The sequence below is a fragment of the Dipodomys ordii genome, unplaced genomic scaffold (genome assembly GCF_000151885.1).
Source record: "Dipodomys ordii isolate 6190 unplaced genomic scaffold, Dord_2.0 Scaffold145, whole genome shotgun sequence".
In the NCBI taxonomy this organism is placed as follows: Eukaryota; Metazoa; Chordata; class Mammalia; order Rodentia; family Heteromyidae; genus Dipodomys; species Dipodomys ordii.
The window spans coordinates 1,942,421-1,966,846 of record NW_012267361.1 but is presented as its reverse complement, the minus strand read 5'-3'; the positions used below and the strand labels follow the sequence as shown (position 1 = coordinate 1,966,846).

The 24,426-nt window shown below is 33.9% G+C and overlaps 1 protein-coding gene across 3 annotated transcripts in view; it reads left to right on the top strand.

The window, feature by feature from the left end:
• The window catches only part of Fstl5 (follistatin-like 5), a 790,918-nt gene that overhangs the window by 270,512 nt on the left and 495,980 nt on the right, over positions 1-24,426 (top strand). For all 3 annotated transcript variants that reach the window (XM_013031832.1, XM_013031833.1, XM_013031834.1), the window contains exon 3: positions 599-847. In XM_013031832.1, the coding sequence (XP_012887286.1) occupies positions 599-847 (249 nt within the window). The remainder of the gene's footprint in view (positions 1-598; positions 848-24,426) is intronic.

Here is a 24,426-nt window from a genome sequence, read left to right as displayed (position 1 = left end):
TTTGTTTCTAAGGCATTTAAAAGATTATTTCTTTGTTGCTTTGTATGTCCCTCCCCCACAGTATAACCCCTGCTTTCACTATATTTGATGTCGGTATAATTTGTGGAGGAGAAGGGGAAAAACAAATCGTTTAAGGATACAGGCGTACCGGTTGCAACAATGAGAAGTACAAGTTGTCATGTCGAAAATGAACTTTACCACTTTGTTGGTGGGGGGAGGATTACGTGGGGTACAGGGGAAGGCTGGGAAGGGATGTGAAGAGTAAACAAAGGAGGAGGCTGCAATGCTTGATAAGAAATATACTCATTATCTTGCCCACTATCTTGTAACCCCGCTGTACAGTATGTTCACAATAAAAAAAAACTCAGAGTTTTCTGATAAAAGAGAATATAGCTCAAGGAGAGAACCTAAGAAAGAATGTTGAGAGCTTTTAGAAAAACTTTGTCTATGGGTTTTGTTGTCAGCCTCTCCTGCCCAAAATCAGTGCAAGGACTTTGACTTTCTAAGACTATTTAGAACATGCTGAGTATTTGATATAGTCAAATGTATTTAGTATTTGAACATTGGAAACAAATGATTTTCTGTGTTTTTTTTTCAGAATTTCTTATTCAGGATGGCTTTTTTGGATCTTGTGAAAACAAGTATTGTGGCTTGGGAAGATACTGTGTAATCAACAGAGAGACAGGCCATGTAGAATGTGCCTGTATGGATCATTGCAAACGGCATTATAAACCTGTGTGTGGGTCTGATGGAGAATTCTATGCAAACCACTGTGAAGTACACAGAGCAGCGTGTCTGAAAAAGCAAAAGATAACCATTGTTCACAATGAAGACTGCTTCTTTAAAGGTAAACACAGAGTGAACCTAAGGTATCACTCTCTTTAATATCCTTTCTATCCTCTATTTGCACGTCTATGTTTAAACTCTTCTAATTTTCTAGAAAAAAGAAAATGAATTAAGTTTAGTTATTATTCCAGTAATTAGTCCAATGGAAAATTACATGGATCCACTCCTGATATTTAGTTACTTAAAGGTGGCCAAGCTAGGACTCACAATGCAATATAGTTTTGAACAATGCACCATATGGCTTTCTATTGGCCAATTCACTCTACTGGCCAAATCCACCCAAATAAAAGAACCTGGAGTGTAATGATGGAACAGTGAATGCCAAGCCATGCTGAGACAACCTAGATTTCTTACAAATTAAATGTGATGGTTTCAGTTTGCATCATGTAATTCAAATGGCCAAGATCCTAAAATAACTTTGAAGAATTCATATCAAACTCAATAAGGAAATCTTTGATGATGACAGAATTAGTATTTACATTTGTGTCATTGAAATAATAGTTTTTGAATGTGATTAGTAATTTATTATTTTAACATGCTAGAGAAATAAATTGATATTAACATTTCATTTTATCTATAATTTAATTGTTCAGAATGAATATAGTTCATTCATGTTGGGGAAATTTTTCTTAATAATAATTCACACTCATAATAAACTTCTTGAGTTAATTACATAGAACTTCATCATTTTGATAAATCAATGATCAATCACTTATTGCTTGTCCTTGGAATATTCCCAAGCTCCAATTTTCATGCTGGTCCTTACCTGTCTTTATAGATTAAAATAGTAAGATATTTTCATTCTTAAAGTTATGGCTATAATATTATGTAGTGTCTCTCTAGCCTGATATTTGTGGAATTAAATACATATCTCTTCTAGTTCTTGGAAAAGTACTAATTTAAGGATGATAAAAATGACACATGTAGCTTATCAAATAACATAAAATGTGATGTATTGTCATTGCGAGTACTACAAACACATTCACCAGACAATCTTGTAGAGATCATTTACTTACCACAATGCAATATGTACTTACTACATTATGTAGAGGATCTTATCATGCTGGATTCTCTCTTTTTTATACTTAGATGTTTTGTTTTGAAGTTCAGTTGATTCTCTTTTTCTATCAAATCTATATTACATGTCCTGAAATGTGGTTTTATAGCACAGTATTTTGAGGGTCATAGAATAATTTTCACTTTATTCTCAGAGAGTAGATTGAAGATTACACTACTGCACCGATATAAGATATCATTAATTAAGCAAATAGCAAGTAACTATGTAAATGCATTGTACTTTACACTTTTATTCTCAAAATTAAGCTCTACTCATATAATTTCCATGAACAGAGTATATGCAAATGTGTGATAGTAAATAACACATGGAAAGATAATCTACTGTGTTTGCTAGTCTATTTTATAGATAGATGCTTAAGCATAATTCTTTTCAGTGTATAAATAAAACTGAGACATATGAGTAGTAAAAAAAATACTGTTTACTGCATAAACAATTTTGAAAAAACTTTAAGAATGTTCATTACATTTGTTTAATTCAAAATGTATTCTCATCATCTGCATTTTAAATATCTATTTTATACTGAATATTAACCCAGGGTTATCATGTTCCCAAAATCTCTGATATTGAGTATTTTTTTGGTTTAATTTGGAGTTTTGCTTGGCCAACAACTAACTCATAAAGTGACTTTATTTCAGTTGAAGGCATTCAGACAACTTGTAGGATAAAAAGTACTATTCCTATTTATATGCAATTAGACAAATTTGAGTGTACAACTTCTGTAAAGTTGGCCTGACATTGTTGTCATAGCTAACATAATTTCTGTGATTGGAAATTATTTTATATAGGATTTTAGCAAGTTATCTTGCTTTCTATATTGGCCCAATGGAAGAGCCAACCAAAATATTAAGTTTACTTGTAGATTTGTAGGCACATTCTTGCTACTACAAATGAAGGAAATCTGGTAAGCTATGTTTCTCTGGGTCTGGCTTACTTCCCTTAATATATTTTTTCAAGTCTTTCCATTTCCTTAGGGATGGTATAATATTATTCTTCCTGACTGATGAGTAGAATTCCAATGTGCATATATACCATATTTTCTTGATCCATTCATCTTCTAAGGGGCACTTGGGCTGATTCCATATCTTGCCTATGATAAACAATGCTGCAATGAACATAGCATATCGGTATCTTTAGTGTGGCCTTGTTTATGCTCATTTGGGTAAATGTCCAAGAGTAGGATTTCTGGGTCACAGTGGAGCCTTTTGAGCAACTTTCATACTGCTTTCAAGAGTGGTTGAACCAGTTTACATTCCTACCAACACTGTAGTAACATTCCCTTTTGCCCACATCCCCTAGCATCCATTACTATTCGTTTTCCTGATAATGGCCATGCTAACTGGGATTAGGTAGAATCTAACTGTAGTTTTTATTTGCATTTCTCTTTGTTTTTAGTCATTATACTTTTATTTATTTTTTAACTTTAAAATTTTTATTCTTAAGCTGATGAATGAGGATTACAGTTACATATAAAGGAATGAGTACATTTCTTTCTAAATACTGTCACCTCCTCCCTCATTTTCTCCCGGGAGATGTTGAACATTTCTTCATGTGTCTATTGATCATTCTTATTTCTTTGCCAGAGAAGTCTCTTTCTAACTCTTTAGCACACTTATTAAAGGGTGGTTGTTTATGTGACTGTTGTATAGCTACTGAACGTCTTCTCCCAATCTGTGGGTTTTCTATTTATCTTGCTAGCTATGTCCTTTGCCATGCAGAAGCTATTCAGTTTAATGTGATCCCAGTTATCCAGACAATTTTTCATTTGTTGTGTTTCTGGATCTTTATTTAGGAAGTTTTGATCTGTGCCAAAGGGCTAGTGTATCCCCTATCCTTTCCTATAATATTTTCAGGGTATTTGATCTTACCTCAAGGTCTATGATCCATTTGGAGTTGCTTCTGGTGCAGGGTGATATATACGGATCTAACTTCAGTTTTCTGCACATGTTTAACCAGCACCATTTAATGTAGAGGCAATCTTTCTTCCATCTCATATCTTTGGCTTCCTTATCCAATATTAGGTGACTATAGGTCTGTGGGATCATTTCTGCACCTTCAATTTTATTCCATTGGTCCTCCATCCTGTTTGTGTGCCAGTTCTAAGCTGATTTTATAACCACAGCTTTAAAATATAGTTTGAAATTTGGAATTGATGTTCCTCCAGGACTGTCAACAAAGATCTTAGTAAAATCCAAGACAAGACTTACATTTTTATATATGATCTTACTAAAGAAGAGTTTTATTCATTTCTCTAGTATTTTTGCGTCACAAATAGAATTGAGTACTGTACTGTCACTGAAATCTGGTGACACACAAAGCCAAAAGTGTGTTTATGTAGGCCTTACCAGAAAATATTTATATTGACCCTGATCAAACACTTGCTGTTACTGTAAGTTCATTAAAAATATTAAGGCATTTGGGTTGGGGGTCAGTGGCTCATGTTTATAATCTTAGCTACTCACTAGGCTTAAATCTGAGGATTACATTTTAAAGCCAGTGAGAACAAAAAAGTCCATGATAATTTTGTCCTAAACTTCTGAAATTTAGAATTAAAGTTCTGAATCAAGCTTTGAGTGGAAAAGCCCCAGAGAAAGCACATAAATATACATAACTATATATACATATATATAGATGTATAGATATTTAAATAGATATCAATAGTTAGATATATCTTTACTATTTTGTTGATTATTGTGCTAAATGAAAGGACTTATAACATAATGTTGAATACACACACACACGAACATAAATAAAACAATAAATCTGAAAAAGATCCATGGATCATTTCAGAGACAATATCCTGTTTACATTATAGCATAAATTATTGTTACTGAGAGGCACTATGGAATATTTTTACAAATAATACCACTGAGAGACACTAGGAAAGATGAGTGAAATTTGTATAATATTTCTCATAAATGTATGCTAATCTATCCCAAATTATATATGAAAAGCTCTAAATATTATTAGAAAATGCTTATATTCTGTAATTTGCATTTCATGTTATCTTTTTATATTTAAGACCATTTTGTTTTGTACATTACATTTGTCTGATATATGTTGGAAATTGTAATTATAATTGTTTATTATGACAAGGTACTCTGATTTTTGTCATTAAAAGCATGTATTTTGAGTCAGTGCAATTAACTTCATGGTGTTAGGCTTGGAATCGATATTAAAGCTTTCCATTTTGAAATATTTTGATATATACTTATATGTGTAAATATTCTTTGTATTAAAACCTGAAATGTCTCTCTAATAATCATAGTGTTTGAAATTTAGAACTCTAAAATGTACACAGGAGCTGGTGACAGTGGCTCATACCTGTTATACCAGCTACTCAGGAGGCTAATATCTAAGGATCTTGATTTGAATCTACCCCAGGCAGGAAAGTCCATGAGATTTTATTTTTTATCTTTTAGAAATTGTACAAGGGAGATATCATTTTACAAAGCAGTATATGAATATAATGCATCTTGATCTGGGTCACCTGCTTCAAAAATCTCATTCCCCCTTTGACCCAACCTTTTGGTCACATTTTTCAATTTTGAGGCATATACAATGAATTCTTGACTTCCTTCTACCCCTCTGCCCCTCATTTTTCATCCTCTCTCCTTGACTCAACCTCCCATTGCAAGTACCCAATACTTGGTGCTTATTTTGTTGGGCTTTGACTTAGTCTTTCTAAAAAGATCGTAGTATTTAAACTCTATATAGCATCTATCATAATTCAGTTAATTCATTTGGAGCTACTTGCATGCCACTCAACATGTTTACTTGCACATTTATAGGCACATTCTATATATTGGTAATGAGAGAAAGCGTGCTGAGATTCCACCTCATCCCATTTAGAATTGTCATTTCAAGAAAACAAATAATAACAAATGTTAGTGAGGGTGCAGCCAAAAGAGAACTATATTACACATTGGTGGGAATGTAAGCTTGTTCAATCATGAGACTATTATCTCCAGTCAAGTACAAAAAAAAGCCTGAAGTGGAGCTGTGAGTCAACTAGCTCAAGGCTAGTGCCCAAAGACAATGCCCTAATCCTGAGTTCTAGCCCCACAACTGACACTCACAAACACAGGAAGTACACATAAATTTACCAAGCATTTTACTATAGATAGAAAATGTACTTAAAATACATTTCTAATTTATCCACATTCACATTTATTTAGCCTTCTTTTTTTATTTTTTGTCAGTAGTGGGGCTTGAATTCTGGGCTTGGGCACTGTCCTTGCACTCTTCAGCTCAAGGTGAGCTCTCTACCATTTGAGCCATAGTGTCACTTCTGGCTTTCTAGTTGTTTATTGGAGATAAGAGTCTCACCGACTTTCCTGCTCGGGCTGGCTTTGAACCGAGATACTCAGATTTCAGCCTCCTGAGTAGCTAGGATTACAAGCGTGAGCCACCGGAGCCCGGCTCTTATTTAATATTAAAATATTTGGCTAGAAGACATAAAATATTATATAAGATATATAATCTTTGTTTATTAGCACCAAATGCTTTGCTAAAATCTTGAACATAACATAAAATGTTATATTTTCGTACACTGCTAAGCTATTTATTTATTTTATTTTTTTTTTTTTTTTGCCGGTCGTGGGGCCTGAACTCTGGGCCTGGGCGCTGTCCCTCAGCTCTTCAGCTCAAGGATAGTGCTCTACCACTTGAGCCACAGTGCCACTTCCAGCTTTTTCTGCTTATGTGGTGCTGAGGAATCGAACCCAGGGCCTCATGCATGTAAGGCAAGCACTCTACCACTGAGCCACTTTCCCAGCCCCTAAGCTATTTATTTTTGTGACAAGTGTTTTGCCTTATAACTATTTCTCTCGCCAAAGGCTTCCTAGTAGATACAAATATAATCAGCCGAAGACAGTATTGCATACCAAATTTTTGCATGAAGTATTATATTTTCTAAATCAAGGAAATTATAATGCAAGAAAACACTTCTCAAAAAAGTAAAAATTGTTATCAAAATTATAATTTTATTGTTGTGTTTTACAAAAGTTTCATTATTAAACAATGTATAACAACTGCACATTATTATTTGTCCCATTCATGAAGTAAATTCATGATAGTTTATGAGAATTATGTATATGTATGTGTGAATATAGTTTTGTGAAAATGTAACTGTAGTAATAGGGGTAATTATTTTATCCCAAATATAACATAAAGCATATGACTGTTTAATAATGCTATTCACAATCCAAATGATTTATCATTAGATTAAAAAAAAAGTTTGGCCATTTTGTTCCCCCTCTGAGACAGCCTTGAATGGTTATTTCTAGATCCTGAGCTTCCTGAAGGGTAAGTCTGTATCATAACTCATGTTCCAAATATCTAATCCTTCCTATCTTTTCTAAAAATATCAATCTCAAGGTTACTTCTTTTTTTTTTTGTTTTGCCAGTTTTGGGGCTTGAACTCAGGGCCTGGACACTGTCCTTAGGCTTCTTTTGCTCAAACGTAGCACTCTACCTTGAGCCACAGTGCCACTTCTGGTTTTCTTTGTTTATGTGGTACTGACTGTATGCTAGGCAAGCACTCTATCAAGTGACCTTCCCAGGCTCTCAAGGATACTTAATAAACTCTGAATTATAACAATAAAATGCTATATCCTATTATATGCCTCCATGTTTGACTGGCTAATGATCAAGGACAAAAATTTAAATTAACAATCATTTATATCAAGTTTATTATTAAGTTTACTACTTTTTATTGGGCAAAATTTAATTATGGAATAATTTTGTACTAAATGTTTGGTTTTGCTTTTCTACAAAAGTATTTTTATTGGTTGACTCAATGATGAATATCAACCATATGCTTTCTCCTTAAAAATAAATGAAAAAACCAGGAATGGGAGTTATGGCAATTATCCCAGCTACTTAGGTTGTAGCAGTGGGAGGACTGTTAATTCAAGGTCATCCTGGGCAAATTGGTAAGACTCTACCTCAACCACAGCTACAATAAAAACATAAAGCTCAGTAGTAGGGGAGTGATAGACTATGCATGAGGCCCTTAGTTCAGTTCCCAGTACCAAAATGGAAAGTGGGGAAGGGAGATTTTTTTTGTAAATTTAATATTACCTGTTTTGCTTTGCATACATTTTTATAAAACTAATAAAATAAACTCTCCTCTCCTCATAAAAATGTGAATGAAATATGTTTTGACACTAACCAATAATGGGTTGAATATTTGAGAAAACAACACTAATATTTCTAAAGATCAAATCCACAACATATTAAAATTCTGAACATTTGATGGAATGAGACTTTTCACTTCTTAGCTGTGTTTGAAAACTTAAAGAAGAAATTGCCTTGCATGCATGAGGCACTGGTTGTGATTCCTTAGCACCACATAAACAGAAAAAGCCAGAAGTAGTGTTGTGGCTCAAGTGGTAGAGCACTAGATTTGAGCTGAAGAGCTGAGGGGACAGCATCCAGGCCAAGAGTATAAGATTTATATGAGATAATTCCTATATAATATATTTTATTAAGTTCTAATATACTTATAATAAGTATATATATATAATATTGATATTTACATATATATTTGATGTTAAATTATGTATACATATATGAATATTTGCTAAATTATATTTATAAGGATTTGAGGATGGAGAACTTGAAAGATAAGATTCATGTAATAATATTTTAGAGAGTGAATAAAGAATTATTTCTGATTTTTAAAAGAGAAAATTATAATGGATATTTGGTATTAGACAGGAAAAAAAATTAATTGCCTCTTTATGCCAAAAGGAGAAGAAAATTATATTTGAATTGAACTCTTGTCATCAATAGCATCTTTTAAATTTGAGAAAAGTGATGACACATAAAATGAAAAGAGTAATTTGAAGGAGTTAATATCTTGGCAAAAGAAAGAGAAAGATGAATGAACAACATGAAAAAAGTTACATCTTAAAAACTGACATCCTTGAGGATTAACGCCTATTAAGCAAATATCACAAGAAAATCTTGGAAAGGTTTGTGATATAACCAACTTTTCAGGTGTCTCTCTGGGAGAGTAGGCTGACAGTGCTGATTAATTAGATCTTACCTTTCAAATAGATAGGTAGCTATAAGAATCTTAATACTAGCCAAGTTAGCAAAATGTAAGATAGTAGATATGTGTAGACATGATTATGTCTACATACAAAGTTTAATCTTTAGGAAATCATTGAGAGAAGGAAAGAGTTACATATCTATCCTTTCACCTTCATCTTGACAAGAGATAAATAAATGAAGATTTTGAAAAGGGGAATCACTACTATTTCCAAATTTTGACATATTTCTCTCACCTAATATGTTTCTTTTCCGGCAAATTGTATATTATTCATGTGTACATATTTATGTATGCCAACATCCATATGTGTGTGTGTGTACAGAGAGAGAGAAAGAAAGAGAAGAAAGAAAGAAAGAAGGAAGGAAGGAGGGAAGGAAGGAAGGAAGAAAGGAAGGGAGGAAGGGAGGAAGGAAGGAAGGAAGGAAGGGACAGAGAGAGGAGAGATAGAATTTTCTGTGATTATGTTGGGACCATGTTCAAAATCAGGGGTTTGCTCTTGATCAGCTTATTTGTTCAGGTGGAGCCATACTTCCAACTCAGCTTTTTAATTAGAAATGGAGGCTTTAAGATTTTCCTTTGGCTGATTTCAAACCTCAGTCCTCCAGGTCTCAGCCTTCTGAGTAGATGGGATGACAGATTTTAAGATATCTATCTATCTATCTATCTATCTATCTATCTATCTATCTATCTATCTATCTATCTATCTATCTATCTATCTACCTACCTACCTACAATATGTGTATAAAAGAACAACAGGAACAATATGAGAAAAAATGTTTCATATATATTTGTTTTAATTATTTAAATTTATGTAAATACAATTTTATCTTTTTGTTCTGAATACACATTGATTTTAAAGGATTCAAATGGAACTCTAGAAAATATATTATTTACAATTTTAATCAAAACATCCCAGTTAATTTTAGTATCACCATCAAAGTAGAGTTCTAACTGACCATGGATTGAAACCTCCAACACTCAGAGACAAAACACACTTTTGCTCTTTTATAAGTTTTGGGAATTATATCAGATAATTAGGCCATATATTCATGTGTATATATATATATATATATATTTAAGTAATTAATTTAAATATACAATGCATTGTTTCCTGTGGCAATAGAGAGTTAGCAATAATCTAAGGTAAATTTTAAGACTAACTTAAGGAAAATTTCTGCTCTGATACATCATACATAAAATCATAATTACAAGTGCTGGGAACAGACACATAGCAGTTGACTCCAAAAATCTCCAAAGAAAATTCCAAAACACTGGTTATAAATTCTGTTTCCTTTGAATTAATTGAGTTCTATTTTGGTTCATAATACTGACAAGCAGTTTGGCAACAATATTTGCAACGTTATATGTAGATGATATGATTCCAATTAACAAAAGGACATGACACATACAAGTTCTCTACTTTCTTTGAGAAGCAGAGAAAACTACAATGATATTCTCTAAACGGAAATATAGGAAGAAGAAGCAATACTGCTAACTGGCAAAGTGGATGAGTCCTGGAGTCACATTAAGTCCTATTATTGTGCTTTGGCTAATATAAGATATGCCATGGACAAGTTATCAATTCAATTCTAAATTTTACTCCTTGAATAATAGAAATGATAACAGTACCTATCACACAGTTTTGTATGGATTGAGTACACTAAGGGTTATGTCTCATAAAGTATGGGCATTTGACATTATCAGTATCACAAATATATCATTTAATATAATTTTTCTCTAAGTTTAATTTGTTTTTGAAAGTACTACATACATATTTGAACCACAGAGTTTAACATGTATATATGCATGTATATAAACAAAAATACATTTGAAAGAAATACCTATGTATTTGTTCAGGATCAAATATAAGAAATACATGAAAACTCTTTTTTTGTTGTTTTTAAGTTTTCCTAACTATATAAAATTAGAGATTGCTGATGGGTCTAGTGTTACATAAGCACAAATTAAAAGATGATATATAATTTAGAATGTTTGTAAAACTTGTGTCCTGTTTTTTTATTATGTAAGCTGTAACAACATTATAGTGTGATGGAGAGGAAACAGAATGCTGGAGTGGAGAGATATGAAATTAATCTAAACATTCATCATGGATTTACATTTCTGTAGACACAATGTAGTATTATATGACAACAATGCCTATGCATCTAAAATTCCAACTATGAATTATATATTAGTTCCCAACTTAAATCATTTCTCAATAACCTTAAATTAAGAATACAAGCATACCTATCCTTTTCTTTATTATTCTATTAGCAAATATTTTTATAAAAAAGGTATTTCATTGTGCTATTTCCATATTTGTACAAGTATATTTCAATCAATTTTATTCTCCATAAAACTCTCTTACCTCTTTTCCCTTTCTTAAAACACTTCTTACCAAGTTTTATCATTCTATTCTCTTGTGTGAAAATAAACTATTTGGATCGTATTCACCCTAAACATTGTTGTTAGCTTAACTATCTCCCAAAGGAACCTTGACAACTTCAGCAGAACCTACTTTGGTTTTCTTTTTTTTTTTTCCTTTACTGTATGCTACAACTGTACTAAGGGTTTTTTTAACCATGTTATTTCAGAGGTGCATATATAGTGTTTTGCTTGAAATAATGCTATTGCTTTATTTTTTTCTGACTTCACCCTAAACCCTTATTGATCAACGACTTGATTTATATCTTCATATGTTCTTTCAATTCACTTTAAAATTGCTTACCTTCCATTTCTCTATCCTCTCTTACTCTTACTTTTATAGCTAGAGTAGTGTTATATGAAGTATATATGTGTGGTATATGTATGTAAATATATATATATGTACATATATATATATATATAATTTGTCCATGATAATTTATCTATTTCAGACCTACCTTCCATATACCAGTGAAAACATTGGGTGTTTCGTTTATAGTTTTATATTTGGTATACCTTCATTCTTCTACAGTTGATAAGAAGGTAAATTTTGGCTACTTCCCTGGAAAATAACACTAAATGTGGAGAAATAGGCAGTTAGATTGATCTGCTAATTTGTAACACAACATATTTTGTCACCAGAATTATTGACTCATATATACTGTAACCTCTGTGATATGATGCAGTACACAGAGGTTACAGTTACATGAGTAAGAAATGAGTACATTTCCTATTGAGCGTTGTTGCCCCTTCTTTGTTTTTCCCTTCCTTCCCCACTTCCTCAACTTCTTTCTCACCTCCGAAGCTGTAAAGTTCATTTTCAACATAGTGTCTTGTACATTTCATTGCTACAATGGGTCAACTTGTATCCTTATTTAATCATTCTGTTATTTCCCTTCACCATCCAAATTAGAAAAATGTATATATAAGATTCAGGGCACCAGAATCAAATACAGTGAAAACAGCAGGTATACCATGGGAAGAAACATACAAAAGAATTTTTTAAAAAATTACAGTACCTAATAAGTACATTAAAAGCAACAGCAACAAATATAAAACCTCTTGTCTCCCTATCTTGGGGTTCATTTTGCTTAGCATCATTTTATATGATCATATGTACATAGAATTTGAGCTTTTCTGCTTGACCTACACATATACACTAGTTATTTCAAATAAGGGAAACCATGGAACTTTTGTTTCTTGGGTCTGGCTTACTTCACTTAACAGGATTTTTTCTAAGTATTTCTATTTCCTAACAAATGGGGCGGTGTCGTTCTCTCTGATGGAGACATAGAATTCCATTGTGTTATATATATATTTTTTTTCTTGATCCATTCATCTACTTAGGGGCATCTGGGTTGTTTCCATATCTTAAGTTATGGTAAATAATGCTGCAATAAACATAGTTGTGCTGGTAGCTTTAGTATGGCCATGTTTGTGATCATTTGGGTAAATGCCCAAAAATAGGATTGCTGGGTCCTCAGGGACCTCTATGTGGAGACTTTTGAGGAATTTCCATACTGCCTTCCAAAGTGGTTGAACAAGTTTACACTCCCACCAACAGTACAGTAGGGTTCCCTTTGGGCCACATCCCCACCAACATGTGTTGATATTAGATTTCTTGATTATAGACATGCTTACTAAGGTGAGGTAGCATCTCAATGCTGTTTTGGTTTGCTTTCTTTTCTGGCTGCCTAAGTTGAGCATTGCTTCATGTATCTATTGGCCATTCTTATTTCTTCTTCATGGAAGACTCTCTTTAAGTTTTTAGCCAATTTATTTATCAGGAGGTTGTTTCTTTGAGGATTTGTTTTGGGGGATTTAATTTTTTGAGTTCCAAGTATATTTTAGATATGAGACCCTTGTCCATTGCATGGCTAGTAAAGATCTTCTCCCAATCCATGGGCTTTCTATTGATCTTGCTATCTCTGCCCTTTGTCTTGCAGAAGCTCTAAGTTTCATGCAATCCCATTTGTCCAGTTTTTCTCTGATTTGTTGTGTTTCTGGGTCTTTATTAAGAAAATTTAGGCCTGTGCCAATGAGCCTTAGAGTGTCTCCTATTCCTTCTTGTAATGTTTTCAGGGTATCTGCTTTTACTTCAAGGTCTTTGATCCATTTGGATGTGATTCTGGTGCTGGGTGATATGGAGGGATCTAGTTTTAGTTTCCTGCAAGTGTTTAACCAATTTTTTCAACACCACTTACTAAAGAATCTGTCTTTCTTCCATTCTGTTTTTTTTAGCTCCCTTATCGAAGACTAGGTGGCTATAGGTTTGTAGGTTTATTTCTGGGTCTTCAGTTCTATTGCATTGGTCCTCAGGTCTGTTTTGTGCCAGTACCAAGCTGTTTTGATTACTATGGCTTTGTACTGGAGTCTGAACTTTGGTATTGCTATTCCTCCAGCACTGTTCTTTCTGTTAAGTATCATTTTTGCTATTCGGCGTCTTTGATTGTTCCATATGAATTTTTGGATTGCTTCTTTTATTTAATTGAAGAATGAGATTGGAATATTGATTGGTATCACATTGAATTTGGAAGTTTTGCCATTTTCATGATGTTAATCCTCCCAATCCAGGAGCATGGGAAGTTTTTCCACTTCCTTAATTCTGCTTTAATTTCCTTTTTCAGGATTTTAAAGTTTTCATCCTATAGGTCCTTCACTTCTCTAGTTAACTCCAAGGAATTTTATTTTTTGTGGGACTATTACAAAATGAGTTGCTTTCGTGATTTCAGCAGCACTCTTCTCATTGTTGGCTTTCAGAAAAGCCATTCATTTTTGAGGGTTCATTTTATACCCTGCTACTTTGCCAAAGTTTTAAATCAGCTCGAGTAATTTGGCAGTGGAGTCTGTGGGATTCTGTAAATACAAGATCGTGTCATCTGCAAAGAGGGTGAGTTTTACTTCATCTTTCCTTATTTGGATCCCCTTTATATTTGCATGTTGTCTTATTGCTCTAACTAGGTATTCTGATACAAAATTGAAGAGAAATGGAGAGAGTGGACATCCTTTTCTCATTCCTGAGTTCAGAGAAAATGGCTTTAGTTTTCACCATTAAGTATAATGCTGGCTGTAGGTTTGTCATATACAGCCTTTATTATATTGAGGCATGCTCATGGACTCCTAGTTTTTCCAGAGCATTCATCATAAAGGGTGTTAAATATTGTCAGATGCTTTTTCTGCATCTATTGAGATAATCATATGTTATTATCCTTGCTCTGGTTGATGTCATGAATTATATTAATTGATTGGCATATATTGAACCGGGTTTGCATCCCTGAAATGAATCCTGTTTGATCGTGGTGTATAAGTTTTTGATGAGTTGTTGAAGTCAATTGGCCAAAATTTTTGTTGAGAAGTTTTGCATCAATGGTCATCAAAGAAATGGATCTATTGTTCTTTTTTTTGTGTGTGTGAGTCCCTGCCTGGGTTTGTGATGAGGATTACAATGGCTTCATAGAAAGAGTTCAGCAGTGAACTTTCTCCTTCAATTTCATTGGAGAGTCTGGGTATTGGTGTGAGTTTTGCTTTGAAGGCCTTGTAGAATTCTGCTGTAAATCCAACCAGTCCTACACTTTTCTTAGATGGGAGGTCCCTTATTGCTGTTTCTATTTCTATGATTGATATAGGTCTGTTAATTTGGTTTAACTCATCTTGGTTAAGTTTTGGCATGTCGATATTTGCTTGAAATCCTCCATTCATTCCTGCATTCTCAAACTTATTAGCATAAAGGTTTGTGAAGTATTCCCTAATAATGTTCTGAATCTTGTTTGTTTCTGTGATGATTTTTCCATTCTCATCTCTGAGTTTGTTTACTTGGTTGTATTATCTTCTTTGTCTAAGATTTGCTAAGGGTCTGTCAATTTTATTTTTTTCGAAGAACCAACTTTTTGTTTTGTTGATTCTTTCTAGTTTTTTTGGATCCTGATTCATTAAAATCTCATTTAATTTTAATTATTTGTTTACATCTACTGGATTGGGGTATAGCTTGCTGCTCTTTTTAAAGGAGCTTCAGATGTCTCATTAAATTGCTGGTTTCAGATCTCTCCAATTTGTTGATGTAGGAACTCAGAGCTATAAACTTGCCCCTGAGTACTGCCTTTGCTGTATCCCAGAGAACCTGATAATTTGTGTGTTCATTTTTTGTTGAATATCATGAACATTTGAATTTCATTTCTTATGTCTTCTATGACCCACTGGTCGTTCAACAGTGTGTTGTTCAGCCTCCATATGTTACAGGACTTTTTTTGGTGGCTTTTGCTTTTAAGTTCTTATTTTATTCCCTTGTGGTCTGAGAGAATGCAGGGTATAATTTCAATATTTCTAAATTTGGACAAGTTTGCTTTGTGACAGATAATGTGGTCTATTTTGGAAAGTTTCCCATGTGCTGCTGAGAAGAAGGTGTATTTGATGCTGCTGGGGAAATATTTAGTAGATGTCCTCTAAAGCTAGTTGATCTATGCAGTTGTTTAGATCTGTGTTTTCTCTGTTGAATTTTCACCAGATTGATCTCTCTAATGGGGTTAGTGTTGTTTAAAGTCCCCAACAATTAATGTCTCTGGTTTTATGTGAGATTTTTGAGAAAATAGTTTTTCTTGGATAAATTTGGGTGCTCCATTGTTTGGTGAATAGATATATAGAATTGTAATATCCTACTTAAGGAGAGATCCCTTAATAGAATGTAGCAACTTTATCTCTTCTCAGTAATTTCAAGTTGAATCTATTAGGATTGCAACTCTGACTTATTATGGGGGCCATTTGCTTGGTTGATTTTATTCTAGCGTTTCATTTTCAGAATGTTTGTTTTTATTGGCAAAGTATGACTCTTGAAGGCAGCAGATAGAATGGTCTTGCTTTTTAATCCAACTAGACAGTCTATGTCACTTAATTGGAGAGTTAAGTCCCTTAATATTGAGCATTAGTACTGAGACTTGTTTGGTAGTTCTTTTTTTTTAATTGTGAAAATACTATATACAGGGGTTACAATTACATGGGCAAGATAATGAGTACATTTTTTTTTTAAATCAAGCATTGCTATCCAAATTCTTGGGTGCTGTGACAACTGGGTTCTTCCTCTGGTTCTTGAATTTTCAGTTTGTGTGAAGTTTCTTGACCTTTATGGTGGTCTTGTTGGTTTTCTATGCGTAGGACATCTTCAAATATCTTTTGTAGGGCTGGTTTGGTGGAGATATATTGTTTCCATTTTTCTTTGCTATGGAAAGTTTTTATTTGGCCTTCAGTTATTAAGGAGAGTTTAGATGGGTACAATATTCTTGGTTGATAGTTGTTTGTCTTTAGGGTTTGGCATACATCATCCCAGGCTTTTATTTGCTTTAATTGTCTATGCTGAGAAATCTGAGTTGATTCTAATTGATTTCCATTTATAGGTGATTGATGTTTTCTCCTTGAGAGCTTTAAGGATCCTTTCCTTGGTCTGAAATGAGCTTGTGCATTTTATAATGTGATGGTAGGATATTCTGTTCTGGTCTGGTGTATATGGGGTCTTACAAGCTTCTTGTATCTGAATAGGCCTATTTTTGTGCATGTTTGGGATGTTCTCTGCTAAGATCCTGTTAAATAAATTTCCTAGGCCATTAAACTCTGTGTCTACGTGCCTCTCTACCCCCATTATCTTCAGATTAGGCCTTCTGATGGTCTCTTCTAAGTATTGAATACATTTGTCTTGGATTTGTCTTGGATAGTTGTATGTTCTTTCTCTATATTATCTAGGCTGTCTTCAATCATCTAGATTAGATTTTCTGCATGGTTTAACCTACTGTCAAACTTTCTACTTTTTTTTTCCTGTCCTTCTAATTGGTCAGCTTTGATGTCTTCAAATTCTTTGTTGTAGCTTTGTTTTAGACCTTTTATTTATGGACTTCTTCCTTAATTTGGTATCCAATGGTTTTTTGGTTGGTTTTTTTCAAATTCCTTAATTGATTGGTTATGGTTTTATTGGAGTCCCTTTTCTTCTGATGGGCTCCATTCAGCATTCCCTTTGTGGCCTCCCTGGATTCCTTCCACTGTTTATGGATTCCATGAATGCCTTATTGATCTTTTTCTATTCTCATCTTGGTCATGCTATTCCTGTATTACTCTTTGATTAGCTTCCTTATGCTCACCAGATTCCTGTATTACTTTTTGGTTAGCCTCATTAAGCTTGTGAAGTTCCTCTATTAGTCTTTGGTTAGCCTTGTCTTGCTCTCTTTCACGCTCACAATGAGTCCTTTGCAGGCTTTCAATCTTTTCATTCACCATGTTTACCAGTAGTGTTTGTAGAGCTTTTAGGAAACGCTGCTCTGGATTATTCATTAAGTGGGAGTTGAGATACATGGACTTACCATTTTTCTTGTGCTTCTCTTGTTTGTTCTACCCATTTGGTATGAAAATAACATCAATTTCACAATAGAACATTATTTTAAGGAAAGCATCAACCAGAATCTTGTAGTTGCACAGATTAATTAATTCAGTCAAAATGGCTGTAGATACAATCTATTTCAACATATACAATCGAATCCAAAATCAAATAATTATGGATTACTGGGCTAAGAATATCAAAGAGGGATTCAGCAGACCATAAATTAATAGGTTTAGGGAGAATTGTGGGGAAAAATAAGATCAGAGGAATGTGGAGAAGTAAAAAGTGTGAATTTAATCAAGCCCTAATTTCAGAGAGGAAATTGATATAACAGAATAAAAGGTGAGAGTTAACAAAATAAGAAAAAGAAGAAAAACAAAAATATAAATTTAAAAAATGAAGCATTTAGAAATTATGTAACTATAAAGAAATAATACTTCTAGAAGAAAAGGACTGAATGAGAGGAGAGAGATAAAAATGAAAAAAAAGAAAAAATAAAGAATTAAAAATTGAAAATGGAATACTTAAAATTATATAAGTAAAAAAGAAATAATACAACTAATAAAGGAATTAAGCCTAAGAGGTTGTGAGATAAGTAATTCATTTCTGAATTAAGTATGCACACAATGAAGGATAAGGTCTAATAATCTATGAAGAGTATATATCTGGAGATGAGCAGAATAGCAATTAAGTCATAAAAAAAAGAACCAAAAGGTTACAAGAGATTTTTAAAAAACAAAAACAAAAGCAAACAAATAAAACCTGCACACACCTAAAGTAAAAATTATGAAAGAGAAAAAAATAGAAAACATTTGAAAAAAATAAAAATAAAAATAGGTAGAAAAAAGAGTTGTTTGATTTTTTGGAGGGTGGGGAGGATCTTGTATCTCTCCTGTGTCCTTAACCAGTCTCTTGGTGGAAACTCTGGTCTTCTTGTGGTGTTTGGTTTTCCTGTGGCTTGATTGGTTTCTTAGGTCAGTTTGTTTGAACACGCAGAAAGAAGCTCTGCATTACCTAGGACTTTGTGATCCTCTTCCCAGGCTAGTTCAGTGGGAGTGAGATCTGCTTAGATTATCACAAAAGAGGGATATGTCTGTTTCTTCTAGCTTGGAGTTGCTGTGATGAGGCTAGGTTGTGGGTGGGCTTGAAGTCTATCAGCAAAAAGTAGCTTTTCCCTGAGGAGCTAGCTCCAGAGACACTCACAGAGCCCAGCCTGGAGCCATTCTCAGAATTTATGTTTTGTGAGTTTCAGTTGTTTTTCTTTTACCCCTCCTGCTTAGTCTGCTGCCTACACTGAAGTGGGGGCAGCCTATGGCTCTGTTTACCTGGTGAAGAAAGTCACTCCTCCAGGGACGGAGCTCCCTTTGCCTGGGAAGGGTTACTTTCCTCTGTGTGTAAGTGTACAAGACAGGGCAGGTTCTTGTGATCTGTTGAATGGGTCTTATTGTTTTCTTCCAAGGCCTGAGTTGGAGTTAGCTGCTCAGACCAGGCCTTTGTCTATACCAAATATGGAGTTTTTCTCTGGTGGTGAGAAGGGGCTAGATTCCTACTGCTGCTCTATGAGAAGGAGTAAGGATGTGTTGGGTATACTCAAGCCAGTCTCTTAGTTTTCAGGCTATCCATGGTCTGTGATAAGCAGGATGAAGATTTCTACTCCTTGTCAGTGCTTGGTGGCAGTGAGTAGTATCTGCTCGCACACTGCATCTGGGCACCTTATTTTCCAGGCTCTCTCTGTTGATATATTGGCTGCAGCAGCTGCTGCCCCCACTACCTTGGTGGACACTGGAAATTACTCAGATCTATCTCCTTAATCAAGCTGCCTGGATTTTTCCTCTCTGGCTAAACTCTCTGTACTGCGTTGGCACACTTGGTGTGATTCTTTAGCTTAGGCCTGTTTACTGGAACACTAAAACTGCTTTCTATGAGAGAGCTTGTTTATCCTCCAGCTTCTCCTCTGCCATCTTCCTCCAGACCTCCAGAATTTGTTTTCAAGTGTGGATGAAATCTATTCCATATTGAATTCTCATTTAAGGCTTTTTCCATCTTTTCTTCCCTAAATTTGTTCCAGATCTTATATAATCACTTTTAAATTAAATATGCCTGATGCATACTGATTACTTTTCTGTGGAAAACATTTATAGTGCTGGGCGCCAGTGGCTTATACCTGTAATCCTAGCTACTCAGGAGGCTGAGATCTGAGGATCATGGTTCAAAACCAGCCTCCGCAGGAAAGTCTGTGAAACTCTTATCTTCAGTAAACCACCAGAAAACCAGAAGTGGCACTGTAGCTCAAGTGGTAGAGCACTAGTCTTGAGCTGAAGAGCTGAGAGAGAGCTCTCAGACCGAGTTCTAGCCCCACGGCTGACAAAAAAAAAGTTTATAGGTAATTAGAATTATGATGACTAGACTCAAGGAAAAATTAGAAAGAATCAGAGAACTAATATGTGCATACTTATTGTATAAATATATACATAGCTACATATATATATGTACATAGACATGTATGTATTTATGTAACTTCTGCAATTGTTATTTGTGCTTTTTTTTGTCTGAAGGACCTAAATCTTTCATGAAATTTATTTCAGTCTGATACCCTTGTATACAGATAAGGTTAATGAGTCTAAATGACAATAACTCAAATCTTCTATTGCTATGGGATTTGGGATTTGGCATTGTGTTCTCGAATCTTTCTTCAGAACTACTAAGTATTGTACTACATGTGAACTACAAAATCATTCAAATTTTGCCTTATAAATTCAACTACTTTAGTGCTTATGTTGACCATAAGTTTTTAAAAAATACATTTTTAATCAATGAATGCATATCAATTACAGAAGACATTGTCAGGATCTTTGGTTAGTAGAAATATATGCCATGTTCTTTAATATTAAATGTAGCTTGTGTGTTTACTATAACAGAAGGTATCCTCTTTTTAACCTATGAAATTGGAATGTAATGTTTGACTATATTACAAAGAAGATAGAGTTTTCAGAATGTACTGTATCATCTGATAAATGAATTCTTAATTTTGGCTATCTGATATTGATAAATGTAATAATGATATGGAAATGTAATCTTTGAATGGCCACTTTGCAATCAATTTATAACATTACAAACACTGGCTCCTTGTGGATTGAAACATGACTAAAGTACATGGAAAATATGTATATGAATGCTTTGTGTATATTGAAATACATTTCTTCTAATGCAGAGCTATTTGAATGAGCTGCTCATGAACATGTACTTATGTAGACAGCACTAGACTTATGGTCTCTGCAAATATCAGTAGTTTACAGAAACATGTGTTAGATTATAAAATCATGTTGAAAATTATTTAATACTACTTTAGTTTAGACACTGAATGTCCTCAACAGAACAAGGTATTAAAGGAATGGTATTAAAGGTGATGGTATTGAGAACCTTCAAAAAAGAAAAAAGTACATCATCGGAGGTTAATTGGAGAAGGGAAATTCTGAAAACTTAAAACCTGTCCTGTTTTATTTCTTCTTTTGCTTTCTGGCCAGAAATTGAATGATTTTAATTTACCACACATTCCTAGATATTGTCTTCTTCATTGGTCACCCCCACTGAAAACCTAAAAGCAATGTCTGCCCATGCATAGAATAGAACTTTTAAGTGATGAATCAAAATAAAACTTAGTCCTTTAAACTTAATCATCTCAGGCATTTTGTTATATAAATAAACTGATAACAGAAGAGCTTTGCTCAAAATTCTATAAATACTGAGACTTGAGTCTTTTAATTCTTACTAATAAGTTCCCCTTCAACTTGAATCCATCATTACTGAGGCTTCAGTTTTACTAGGAAGGCTATACTGACATTCCTGGTTTGAGCTATGTGATTTTTGTGTGGACAGGATGATACTAGAAGCTGCTTTTCAGCAAGTTTCAAATTGTAATATAAAGATTTATTTACTTGTCTTTTCTCCCACATTACATGGTAATTTCCTTAAAGGAAGATTTTGTAGTACTGCCATTTGATCTAGCAGTACCCATCTAAGAGCTAGAATGTATTAATCTTTTATAAAAATAATTTCCCACCAGGAGATGGTGGCTCATACCTGTAATCTCAGCTACCCAGGAGGCTGTGATCTGAGGATCACAATTCAAAGCCAGCCAGGGCAGGAAACTCCATGAGACCCTTAATTCCTATTAACCACCAGAAAACTGGAAATAGTTCTTTGGTTCAAAGTGGTAGGGCATTAGCCCTGTGTGAAACTGCTCAGGGACAGCACTTAGGACCCGAGTTCAAGTTGCATAAATAATTATTAACAACAACAACAAAAAACAACAAAATACAAATAAAAATAATTTCCCATACAAAGGAAAAAATGAGAATTGATCAAGCATAGAAACTACTCAGTTAAAAACTCTCAATTTGTTAAACGACAATTCCTTATGTGTGTGTGGCAGGTATGTGTTGGTACTGGGGCTTGAATTCAGAGTCTGAGGCTGTACCTTAGCATTTCTGTTCAAGGCTTAGTTCTCTACCACTTGAAGCACAACTTCATTTCTGGTATTTTTGTGGTCAATTTGAGATAAATCACAGACTTACCTGCCTGAGCTAGTTTCAGAATGTGATCCTCAGATCTCAGCCACCTGTGTAACTAGGATTACAAGTTATTAGTGCTTAACTTGAAAACACATCTATAATTAACTTCATACACAATGGATATGTATTTTTAAGGTATGAAATCACTGAAAAATCAGTAATTTAATATTGGTCCAAATCCAATGATGCATTCTCATGCTATTGGAAGTTTCTTCTGGAAATAATATAAATTCACACTCTTGTAGGTGTGCATGACATTTACAATAGTTCTCGTGTATATCTGAGCCACAACTTTTTTCCTCAACTGAGAAGAGAACTCAAGTTCTATAAAATTGTTCATTTAAAATAGAAACATAGTGTAAATAAAGAAAATGAATAGGACCTTTGCTAAAAAGTTTTCTTTATTATTGTTATAAAGGTGATGTTCAGAGGGGTTACAGTTCCATAAGTCAGGTAATGATTACATTTCTTTTTGGACAATATCATGCTTTTCTTCTCTCTTCCAGTTGTTCCCTTCCATCCCACACACAAGTTGTATAGGTCATCTTCAACATTGTGTCAGGTGATTACAAATGCTGTTTTGTTCACCCTCTGTACCTCCATTCTAAAAGTTATTTTAATTTGAATTAGTTTTTCATTTATTTGAACAAAAATATCTTAAGTATACTATACTTCTTATTTTTATAATTTTAATTATCTTTATTGAAGAAATTGCTATAGTTTCTATTGATTTATGGGTTATGTCATTTGGGCTCAAATGATTTTGTATATTTAAGATATTATTATTCTAATAAGCAAATGTGAAATACATAAGATGCAGAAGAAAAGAAAAATTTCTTACAACAGGTATCATAGTTTGTATGAGCAGTTTTTATAAACTTTCCAAGGATTAAAATATTGTTTAGGCTCATTAAAATTCCTCAGAGTAAAGAATTAGTAGGAGATTTGTGGTTTTCAAGCAGTAGTTCAGTAGCAATTTGATACAAGTCTGAATTAAAGAGCAACAATTTAAGATACAAGGAGTGAGCTGGGTGCCGGTGGCTCATGCCTATAATCCCAGCTACTCAGGAGGCTGAGATCATAGGATCACGGTTCAAAGCTAGCCTGGTCTGGAAAGTCCATGAGACCCTTATCTCCAATAAACCACCAGAAACCGGAAGTGGCACTGTAGCTCAAGTTGTAGAGTGTTCACCTTGAGCTGGGGACAGTGCTCAGGCCCAGAGTTCAAGCCCCATGACCCGTCAAAATAAAATACAAGGAGTGATTCCCTTAAAGCCCGTTACTGTTGTCTTAGGTCTGAGTAGAGGAAGGAAAACATTAGCACTTTTTCAGAGTTGGGAGAAGGATTGACCAGCAGCTGGAAGAAAATGGAGTTGCACAAGGACTTTGATAAGATCAATATAACTTAATCAAATATGACTATTAAAACAAATAGTTTGATCACTTAAAAGATCAATTAATCAATTAATATTTCTACACTGGTCAGATAGAAATCTTAAATAATTAGAAAGAGTCTGACCAATTTTTCATCAATATTAGTTTAGTCTCTGTTATAAAATCTACTTGGCAGATGTCTAAGTAAATTTTCAAGATAATACAAATTAATAACTAAGAAATTATCATATTTAGAATCAGAAAATGTGAAAGGAAAACATTTTTGATTACAGCAGTAAGGGCTCTTACAGCCATCCCTGTGCAGGCCACACAGCTTTATATGTGAAAGCTAAATTTATCTTACACCATTATAAGTAAACATGCTAGGGTGTATGTAATAAAAAAATTATTAACTGAAATACAGTAGATTCAACAGAGAGTTTAAAGAGAGTCAAAGTACAACAAAATTAACCAAGAAATAGATACTTGAAAATGGTGGAGTGCTGTCAAGGGAGAAGAAGTAGACATGTGAAGAGGAGATTAGTGGGGAGACTACAATAAAAATTTTAATCTATATCTTACAAAATTAAGAAGACTGAAAGAAGATGTGGGTAGAGGAGGGGTAGGTTAGAATATTGAAAATGTGACATCATTCAAGATGCATTGTATTCATAAACTGCTTTGTTGGATGCCAACATCTTTTTACAACTACTTAAAGATA